General features: G+C 52.6%; 1 protein-coding gene across 3 annotated transcripts; it reads right to left on the reverse strand.

Annotated features, from left to right (window-relative positions):
• Nucleotides 1–1,696: 1,696 nt before the first annotated feature.
• On the reverse strand, nt 1,697–10,813 carry KCNAB3 (potassium voltage-gated channel subfamily A regulatory beta subunit 3). Of its 3 annotated transcripts, XM_003912288.4 has the most exons (14): nt 9,660–10,813; nt 8,244–8,287; nt 8,118–8,155; nt 7,805–7,884; nt 6,175–6,219; nt 6,048–6,092; nt 5,800–5,843; nt 4,894–4,980; nt 4,213–4,298; nt 3,943–4,063; nt 3,766–3,860; nt 3,517–3,637; nt 3,262–3,350; nt 1,697–2,985 (listed from the first exon to the last, which is right to left on the reverse strand). In XM_003912288.4, the coding sequence occupies exons 1-14, from the start codon at nt 10,394–10,396 to the stop codon at nt 2,908–2,910; spliced, it is 1,710 nt and encodes a 569-aa protein (XP_003912337.3). In that variant the 5' UTR covers nt 10,397–10,813; the 3' UTR covers nt 1,697–2,907. The 3 variants fall into 3 exon arrangements, with proteins under 3 accessions (XP_003912337.3, XP_009187876.2, XP_009187877.2); XM_009189612.3 differs by lacking the exon at nt 6,175–6,219; XM_009189613.3 differs by lacking the exon at nt 4,894–4,980.
• Nucleotide 10,814: the final 1 nt, after the last annotated feature.

Consider the following 10,814-nt stretch of genomic DNA (forward strand, 5'->3'; position numbering starts at 1 on the left):
ACAGGTACGAGCTACCATGCCCAGCTAATTCTTGTATGTTTGTAGAGATGGGGTCTCCCCACGTTGCCCAGGCTGGTCTCAAACCCCTGGGCTCAAGTGATCCACCTGCCTCAGCCTCCCAAAGTGCTGGGATTACAGGTGTGAGCCACTGCGCCTGGCCTAGATAAATATAACATTGTAAGGTGCCCTGTAAGTCCCTGTGTGCTCCAAACTTACCCATGCCCGCCTGTCTTCTCTTCCACCCTCCCTCCGTCCCTCCCTTCCTTTCTTCCTTCCTTCCTGAGTCTTGCTCTGTCGCCCAGGCTGGAGTGCAGTGGCACGATCTCAGCTCACTGCAACCTCTGCCTCCTGGGTTCAAGCGATTCTCCTGCCTCAGCTTTCCAAGTAGCTGGGACTACAGGTGGCTTTTTTTTTTTTTTTTTTTTTTTTTGTATTTTTAGTAGAGACAGGTTTTCCCCATGTTGGCCAGGCTGGTCTCAAACTCCTGACCTCAAGTGACCCACCAGCCTCAGCCTCCCAAAGTACTGGGATTACAGGCGTGAGCCACTGTGCCCAACCATTACCCATGTCTCACTTTCTGTTCTGCTCCTCTCTAGACACTCTGGCTTTGGGTACTTTTGGCTTGTATGTTCTTTTCTGCCACAGGCCTTAGCATATGCTCTTAACCCTCTTGCTTAACCCTTATTAACACCTATTCATCCTTTAGCTCTTGGTGTTAACCTCACCATGTCAAATAACCACTACAGACTCGGTAACACCATGTGCTTTCCTCTGGACTTTGGACAGGAAGTTTGTATTTATTTAGTGGTTCTGTGATTGTCTCTCTCCTCAGCAAGATATATGAAGGTTCTGAGTCTGGTTTTGTTCACCTTTGTATCCCTGTGCCACACCATAATAGGACTCAATAGACAAATACTTGCTAAATTAATGAATGAGGTGAGTGATAAATATGGCAAATGTCTATATACAAAAGAGGTGTGACAATAAAAGAAGGGTTTTTTTGTTTGTTTTGTTTTTTTAAATCAAAGGGTTTCCAAACCATCTCTGAAGGTAATTATAGGAGGAGTGGTGTTTGTTTACTTGTTTTTAATATTTTGAGCAATGGGACAGGGTTCATTAAAATAAGTGCATAACCCTCTAGGATAACTAACTATTTAAGGAGAATCCTATTTGGGATTGATAAATTCTCGTATGTTTGTTACAGAATAACTAATCATAGTTTAGTCATATATTTTACTTACTTGTTTCCTCCACAGTCTTGCAAAATGAGTGGGAGATGATGGGGTGGAAGTACGTATTAATTAGTTGACTCGGTTGGCTGCTAATCCAGTAAATGGCATGCTGCTGACTTTTCTCTTTTGGAAATTGGTTTAACTCTGCTTGCCCAGCTTTTGGATCAAGGAAGGATGAGGATGGGTAGAAGGGAGATGGGCAGGTTGTATTTAAGGAACGCAGAGCTCATCCTTCTCTGCCTTGTGATCTTTAAGGTTGTAACTTTCCACCCAGTTCTGTCCCAGTAAAATGATAACATCTTTCCTTCTCTCTGTATTCCCTCAACCTCAGACCACTCTTCACTTTACCTCTCCATCAAATCACAAAGCTTCAACCTCAGAACAGCATCTCCCACTCAGCCACAAGTTCCTTGGCATATGTGTGGGTATCCGGCGAGAGAGAAATGAGAAGTACAAGGAAGGAGTATGGCTAATATTACTTTAAATACAAACAAATAAGGGCAGATAGCTAGGTCTTTCATAGAAAGAGGAGGAACAAAATTATGAAGCCAGATTTCTGGGTTCTAAGGAATGTGGTAACTGAAGGAAGAAAACTGGGGCCTGGGGTATCTGGTGTCTTGGTCCTTAATGAGAACAGTGACTAGGAGCCTGATGCCTGGAATGAGCAATGGAGAGAAAGCTAATGCTGGGAGCTTTCTAATGTTAGGGGGCGAGAGGGCCAGGCAGATGAGACTGTGACCCTAACCTCCCAAGCCCCTGCAACTTTAGACACTGTGAGGATCAAGCTGAGGTTTATTTACAGTTCCCTGGGAAGTCTTACAGAGGAGGGGCCATCATTATTGCTTTAGGGTTATTGCCAGGAGGAAGACTGCAGTTCTCCACTGCCAGGTAGAAGGCCCTGCTCAAGGCTCAAAAGTCTATACCCAGACCTTTTATGTCAGCCCCTGGTCTCTGCCCATGACAGAGAGGCTATCACGAATTCCTGCAAAGAACAGCCCAACTGTTTTCCAAGGGCCACCCCGGCCACTTTCACCAGACTGCAGTGTAGATGTGCTATTAAATTTCCCTCTACTTTTGTCAGTGCTGTGCCACTGTAGGCCCCACCCTGGCCACCCTCCTCCGCCTCTAGGCTGGGAGGCAGGGTCCTGGTTTCCCAAAGATTATCATTTACTTCCCGCCAGGACCAGCCTGGCTTCCTTCGTACCGAATACCCTACGAGCCCCGTTTCCTGTGTTCCAGATGACGTCACAACTCACTCACTAGGTTATTACCGTTTGATGACATTTCAAGGGCCGCTTTTGAGGTACTCTGCATGTTTCTTGTATGTGGTGGGTTTTTTGTTTCCTTTTCTAGGCCTCGGGAATAAGGGGAGGAGAGTAGGGTGCGAGACCAAGTGGCAGAAAGCCGACGGCGAGTAGTTCATGCCCGGTATTTGCAAAAGGGCCTAGAAGGACTCAGCAGGGGGCGGGCGTACTACTTTCTCTCTCGACCCCACTGCAAAAGGATATGGCTTTGTTCATGCGTATCACTACTCGAAGCCGGGACTCGTTGGTGGGCGGGGCTACCCTCGCTCCGGCCGCTACGTGGAGGGATCCGGAGCGGGAGAGGCGGCTGCGGGAAACGGGTCTTGGGCGGGTGCAGCAGCACGGGGTTGGGTCGCTGCGCCCGCGACCGACTACTTCTTGGAATGCGGCTTGTTTCCCAGGAGCCCGTCTATTTCCATCACCGTCTGTGGGGTCAGCTGGCTCAGCACCTGGAGGAGAATGGGGTGGTGGCAACGGCAGCCCATGCTGGGTCACTGAGACAGGGCATGGGGTTCCAGTACGGGGGAAGCACCACAGTGGGATCAAGTGGCAAGGCAAGAGCCGCAGCTGTTACCAGTGCCTCGCTTTCCAGCTCTGGGACCTCACACCTGCAAAGTGAGGACTTTGTAGTGGGTGACCTTATAGGGCCATCCTGGGTTGGAGAGCGTGGCCTTGACTCCTGGGGAAGGGGACAGATAGGCTCTGTCTCAAAGTCCCCGGCTCACCTGTAGCGCGCCCAGGTGTTCTATCAACTGCTCCGCACTCGACACCCCCAGCAAGACAGAGCTGACACCCTCACTGCGGAGACACCACGCTGGAGCCAGAGGAGGAAAAAAAGAGAACTGATGGGGCACAGTGACCACATAGATTTCAGAAGTGTCTCTGAAGACAAGGGTCCTCCCTAGGGACAAACCAGCTTTAGGATGGGCTTGGGAGCATGTCAGGAGGAGACAGGGCCCCTGCAGGGTGCAGGGTCTCACCAATAGCAAGCTGGGCCACAGTGCACCCCAGCTGGTGAGCGACGGGGAGAAGGTCCATGACTTTGGCTTGTTGCTTCTTGCCATCTTCACTCTGCACTTTGTCCTTCAGCCACTGGTAGCCCTGGAGGCCAAGGAGAATCAGCAGAAGACCCTGCCATCACCACCACCACACCCACATAGCAGCCCCCCGTAACTCCCCCCAGAGCAGCTCACAGCCCAGCCCTGCCATCTGGAGCCCCCAGATCTCACCTTGATGGAGGCCCTGCAGGTATCTGGGACTCGCCCATCATACTTGCTAGTAATGAGACCACAGGGTAGAGGGTACCAAGTGACTGATCCAACTCCTAAGGGAAGAACACTGGGTGTCAGGAAAAGGACCTAGCCATGGATGAGGCTAAGGTAAAGGCAGGGATGAGGGCTGCAAACCAATCTTGTGGTAGAGCTCTGGCAGCTGCATCTCCACCTTCTCCCTCTGAAACAGATGGTGCTCCGCTTGTTCACACACTGGAGGAATCAGATTGAACTGTCTGGCCATGGAGTAGGCCTCCTGTGTTGGGGTTGGGGAAAAGATAGGGGTCAGAGCACTAATTCAATTTTCTTCTCTGCCTTCTGCCCCAGTGCAGTGGGCTTTGGAGTAACCACGTGAAAAGTGGGAACCAATTGTGGGACAGGGGCAAAGTGGGGTCACACACTCACCATGATTTCTGCAGCTCCCCATCGGGACGTTCCCCAGTATAGGGCCAGGCCCTGGTTAATGACATAGGTCATGGCTCGCACAATCTCTAGGCACACAGGAGAGGGAAAGCCTTACTGTCAGACTGCTGGAATCTAGGACTCCAGATTTGCAGACCTCCACCTGCCCCACCAAGGCCCCGGCATCTCTATGGAGTCATGAAAGTTAATGTCTATTCTCTGCCTCCCTTTCTGTCCACATCCTGGAGTCTCAGCCTCCACTGTGGAGTTTGGGAGGCCTTGTGAGCAGGGGCTGGCTTCCTGCTGAGGGTTTGAGGAAGTGCTCAGGTTTTGTATTTTAGATTTTTTGAGGCAGGGTCTCGCTCTGTCACTCAGGATGTAGTGCAGTGGTGCAATCATAGCTCACTGTGGCGTCAAACTCCTGGGCTTGAATGATCCTCCTGCCTCAGCCTCCTGAATAGCTGGGAGTACAAGGCACACACCACCACAGCCCGCTAATTTTAAAACATTTTTTGTACAGACAGGGTCTTGCTATGTTGCCCAGGCTATTCTCAAACTCCAGGCCCCAAGTGATCCTCCTGCCTTGGCCTCCCAACGTCCTGGGATTACAGGAATGAGCCACCGTACCCAGCAAGGAAGTGCTCAGTTTTGAAGGACTGTAAGGGTTGGGGGTGCTGCTTTTACCCTCCATAGGACAGTTGGGGTCTGAGCGATTGGCAAAGACAATGTCCACATATCCCAGCTGGAGGCGTTCCAGGGATCCTCGCAAGCCTGGAGGTGGGGTAAGGAGAAGAAGATAAGCACCTCAGCTTCAGTGTACTAAGAATTCAGCCCACCTTGGGCGGGCGCGGTGGCTCAAGCCTATAATCCTAGCACTTTGGGAGGCCGAGATGGGCAGATCACGAGGTCAGGAGATCGAGACCATCCTGGCTAACACTGCAGGAAACCCCTGTCTCTACTTTAAAACATAAAACCTTAGCTGGGCTTAGGTATGGGTGCCTGTGCAGTCCCAGCTACTTGGGAGCTGAGGCAGGAGAATGGCTGGAACTCCGGGAGGCTGGAGCTCTGCAGTGAGCCAAGATCGCCAGCCACTGCACTCCAGTCTGGGCGACAGAGTGAGACTCCTGTCTCAAAAAAAAAAAAAAAAGAATTCAGGCCACCAGGCACGGTGGCTCACGCCTGTAATCCCAGCACTTTGGGCGGCCAAGGTGGGCAGATCACCTGAGGTCAGGAGTTCGAGACCAGCCTGGCTAATGTGGTGAAACCCCGTTTCTACTAAAAATACAAAAAATTAGCCAGGCATGGTGGCGCATGCCTGTAATCCCAGCTACTTGAGATGCTGAGGCAGGAGAATCCCTTGAACCCAGGAAGAGGAGGTTGCAGTGAGACGAGATCGCGCCATTACACTCCAGCCTGGACAACAAGAGCGAAACTCCATCTCAAAAAAAAAAAAAAAAAAAGAATTCAAACCTTGCCCCCTTACCATGGCTACCTAAATCCCTATTCAAAGCCTCTAGAAGTTCAGAGAATGTTCCCTACTCCTCTGGCTTCCATACCCCTCACTTTGGGTTCCCAGCCCCTAACTCTCACCCTCAATGATGTGCTTTCGGCTTAAACCTCGCTCGGTTTCCGCCCTGTAGGAAAAGGTAAGTCAAAGATGAGACGTGACAAAGATAGGGGACCAGGGCTGGCTTGGAGCCATAAGGAAATGGGATTGCATGAGTCTTCACAGGTAGGGTGCGGACCTGGTGGAGGATAGCTGTCCCCACCCCCACCCCATACACCTTCACACATTCTTTGTAGGCCTTCTCCACAATCGCAGTGGGGCAGTCACTTACTGTCCTCCCCAAAAAATCTTGGTAGTGATGACATAGCTTGATCTCCTGGAAGAATAGAAATGGGAGAACCAGCAAGAAAAGGATTTTTGGGTGATCACATCCCCAGCAACCCCCAAAACAGTCTCACCTCCAACCTTTGCTCTTGAGGATGTTGCCTAGGGTTCTTTCAGCCCTAAAAGAAACATAAGGCGGAGCCACTGATCCCTCCCAAGCCAATCAATTCCTTCCTCTCCTCCCCACCTTTTCCTCTCTTGCAAGGTAGGATATAAACCAGGAGTCCATTTCAGCTCACAGCCCCATCCTGGACAAAATAAGAGGACTCCTGGAACTAGGGGTGTAGTTGTCTAGTTTTCATCACGTATTCAACAAATATCTGTTGTGCATTAACTATGTACCAAGCCCTGCTGTGGGTGCCAAAAAGATAGAATAGGATGAGCGGAAAGAGGCCAACTATGGTGGAGCCAGGAAGGATGCTGCCTTGTCTAGCTTCAACTATCTGGGTTGCCCTCCCCCTTCTTTGAGCCTCTGCAAAATCCCACCCGTCCTCCAAAGCTCAGCTCAAATTCTGCCTCATCCATAATGTGTTCTCTGAGTGCCACAGTCTATGGTCCAGCCTTCTTGTCAGCTTCCATAGAATTGGCTACATAATTTAGCAAAAAATTATGAGCTCACTTGTGACAAGTCTTAAGTTGTCATGGTGGACTGTTACTGAAATGTTTTACCGTTGTTTAATCCTTCCTATTGCCCATTTTTGTTTCTTTTTTTTTTTTTTTTTTTTTTTTTGAGACGGAGTCTCGCTCTGTCGCCCAGGCTGGAGTGCAGTGGCCGGATCTCAGCTCACTGCAAGCTCCGCCTCCTGGGTTCACGCCATTCTCCCGCCTCAGCCTCCCAAGTAGCTGGGACCACAGGCGCCCGCCACCTCGCCCGGCTAATTTTTTGTATTTTTTAGTAGAGACGGGGTTTCACCGTGTTAGCCAGCATGGTCTCGATCTCCTGACCTCGTGATCCGCCCGTCTCGGCCTCCCAAAGTGCTGGGATTACAGGCTTGAGCCACCGCGCCCGGCCCCATTTTTGTTTCTTTAACCACTTAGACTGTGTGCACTTTTGGAGACACGTTGATTCTTCCCAGAAGCAGCACCTGCTCTGTGCTTGGCTCTGTGTGGGTACTTGGAGAAGAGCAAGACAAGTTCCATGGAAGGAGGCCTCTGACTTGAGCAGCTAATATAGCTGCATAAACCATGAATTGTGTGTCAGAAGGCAGTCCACAGTGCTTTAGGAGCTCATGGTGGGGGAGGGGGGTGACCAACTCTGGGAGTTGGGCAAAGACTTCTTGAAGGAGCGGACACTTGGGTCAAGTGTTGAAGATGAGCAGAAGTGTTTGCTCGATGGGGAAGAGGCAGGGTAGGTCATCCTAGGTTTTCCCTGCTCCTAGTGTGAAGCTATCAATGTGTGATACGGCATGATGTGTTTGAAAATTCATCTTCGTAATCCTCATGTAGTTGCACATAACTAAGGCCTCAGATATATTTGTTGGCTTTATGTAATGTAACTACACAGCATGCCCATTAACTTCTAAGCCAGAGGGGGACTGATGTTGCGACTGTAACACCTACAATGCTTTAGGGTCCCTCCGCCAAAGGGTTGGAACTTCACGTTCTCAGAAGTCCCAGGGTTCTTTAGAGGGAAAACGAGAAGATAATCCCTGGGGTCCTCTCAGCCTTCCAAATGGAGCTTAGCTCTTTCACCCCAGTCCTTACTTTCCTGCTGCGTAGACTTCGGCGGTGTCAAACAGGTTTACACCATGCTCATAGGCTACAGTCAGCACATCCTCCGCTGTCTAGGGAGGTGAAAGAGGTGAAGATCAACTACTGCTCCTCAGTTACCTCCCTCACTGCACTCTAACCCATCACATCTCAGCCCTGGGTTCTCTAGTCTCTCCCCTCTCCCCATCCTCCAGCCTCAGATCCCTCATTCCCTGTGCTTGTTGTCCAAACCCGTATCCAGGTTAATTTCTCTTTTTTCAGGTTCCCTCACCCTCACCACCCTGATTCTATGTCCCATAACTTATACCTCATCTGAGATCTGAGAACCAAATGTGACCCAGGTACCTGAAAGAGAGAAGCCAGGCACATGAGAACTGCAGGGGGCAGACCATGAAAGAATACCCCCCTTTCCTTAATCCCTATTCTAACTCACCTAGGCCAAGACAGGATACCCGAAGACCAGACTTCCCCAAGTTCCTGCAAGATACAGAAGCAGCGGGAAGGGGTGGAGCCTCCATTATGGACCTAGATTATCAGCCCCCAGCTCCTCTCCTTCCAGACTGAGAAGCCCTCAGGTGTCTCAGTGCAAATAAACTAGACCCAGTGGGCCTATAGGATTGGGCAAGTGCTATCTCCAGAGCAGAGGTCCTAGGAATTTTGTCAAAAGGACAAGTGAACCATAAGTGACTGTTCCTCTGGAGCCACTGTCCAGAGTCTCCATTCTCTCTTATCACATTGAAGATGTGCTGTCAGGTTTGTCCTTCTTGTCTGTGTTTGAGTCATCTCTGGGATGTGTGCAGTGAGGGGCTGGGAGGAATTCTGTTTGATTGTGGTGTTTGATTGTGGCGAGTTTGTGAGACCAGGCCCTCAGGCAGAGTGCTGTGCCAAATGGCAGACGCCAGGTTGGAAGAGGTAAACTGAGTCAAGTTCAGGCATTCAGACAGGCAGGGGTCCCTGGCTAGGCTAGGCAGATGGGCCTGGAGGAAAGGCAGATTGAGGACCTGGGGGGAGGGGGGAGAGTAAGACAGAAAAGCTTGGTTCTCCCTCTCCACTCCCTCTGTTCCTATTGGCTTGTGAAGACTGTCTCTGAACCAGTGAGCCCCCCATCCTCCCAGAGCCCCCAACCCAGGTGTCAGCTCAGCTTTCCAATCAGGGCCACCATATAGAGGGGATCAGACTCTTCAGGCGACAAAGCAGGTCAGATCAGTGACCTCAGCTCACTCCCCAGCAGGAGCCCCTCCCCTACCCCCCACTTCAAGTTCTGAGCCTCTGGTCTGGCAGTCCTCTGAGATAAAGTCAGTTACATTTCAGTCTACCCAGACCCTGTCCCTCAGCATGGAGATGAAAAATGTGGTCCATCCTTCCCACAGGCCCTACTCCCCTTGCGCCCAAGAAAGGTCACAGGAGACCTAGCCTTTGGGGCAGGTGGGGGCAGTATTTGGGTCAGGCACCCCCGAGCAGGCCAGAGTGAGAAGCCAATTCCCTCCCTCCACTCCCCAGGACACGGACCCAAGGACATTCCACTGGAGGGGGCACAGCCTGGAGATCCGTGTAGCATGGAGATCCGTGCATCCCTGACCTTCCCAGGGGTAAGGAGGGAAGCTCAGGGGCATCCCCTGGGTCTGACAGGACCCAGTCAACCTTGGTAAACTTGATTCTCTGGTAGTCAGGGGTATCGACAGAGACCAAGAGAGGGACAAAGTGAGGGAGTGCCAGAGACGGGAAGACGAGAAGGAAAGAAGGGGGACCTACTTAGAGAAGTTTGAAGGGGTCTTGGCGGCCATCTCAAGAAGCCTCAGGGGTCCCGAAAGGAAAGCGGAAGGGGTGGGCTGCCCGGCCACCCCCATACCTGTATTTCATGCCAGTGCCTCGGCCGGTGCTCTCTCGGAGGGCCCCAGCGGGCGCTGGGGGTCGGGGAACCAGTGCAGCTCGGGCCTTGGGGCCAGACCCTCCACCCCCCGGAGGATTCCCGTGCCCCGCGCCGGTCGGCCCGCCATTACCGCCCCCGGGGCCCGGCCGGGGTCCACACAGACGGTCCTCACTGCTCCGGCTGCGAAGGTTCTGCTCGGTACACGCGATTGACACCTGCATGCCGGCTGACCGGGGCGGGGGAGGGGGCTCCGAGGGGACGGCAGGGGGGAGCAGGGAAGCCCGAGGGCGGACCACCGGGGGCGTAGTGGGGTGAGCCCCGGCAGAGAGGGAAGGCTGAGGAGGCTGCGGCGGGAGCCGCCAGGCAGGATCGGCCCGCGGGGGCTGGCTGCTGGAGGTCGCGAGGTTTGCGGCGGGAGGGAAGAAACGCGGGGGGCGCCAGGAGTGGAGGTATTCAGTTACGCGGGACACAGGTGCAAGGAGTAGGAGGGGGAAATGGATGAGGGTAAAGGTCGAGGATGAGGTAAAGATCTCGGAGGATAAGGACCCAGGGGGAAGTGGGGCGGGAGAAAGATGCCACTTCAGCGCGAACCGCTGCGGGACCCGCTGGGCTCCCAGCCGCGTCGGCAGCGGGCCCAGCTCATCAGCATGCAGGCACCGCCTCCTCATCTGCATAGAGCCGCCCGCCTCGCGGCCAAACCTGCCGTCCATCTGCATAAGCCCCGCCTGCCGAAGGCTCCGCAGCTTGAATATTTTCTGAGCGGAATCCGGGAGGGTGGCTCCTGCACCATCTGGGACCCAAGGGCTGTCAGGCTTCCCCAGGCCCAGTGGTTCTCAATCGGGAGGGACTGTGTCTCCCAGGGGACTTTTGGCAAGGTTTGGAGATATTTTTGATTTCATGCCTGTGCTATCAGCATCTAGTGAGTGGTAGCCAGGGATGCTGCGAAAATCCTACAAAGCACAGGACGGTCCCCACAATGAAGAATTATCCAGCCCAAAGCATCAATATTCCCACAGTTGAGAAGCCCATTCGCAAAGCCACTTCGTAGTCCTCAAGGATGTGTGGCTGCCCTACTTTCCGCCTTCATGCATGGGGCAGGACTGAGAGGGCCCTCAAACCAACACGCTCAGGCCG

Source organism: Papio anubis, chromosome 17 (assembly GCF_008728515.1).
Source record: "Papio anubis isolate 15944 chromosome 17, Panubis1.0, whole genome shotgun sequence".
Taxonomy (NCBI): Eukaryota; Metazoa; Chordata; class Mammalia; order Primates; family Cercopithecidae; genus Papio; species Papio anubis.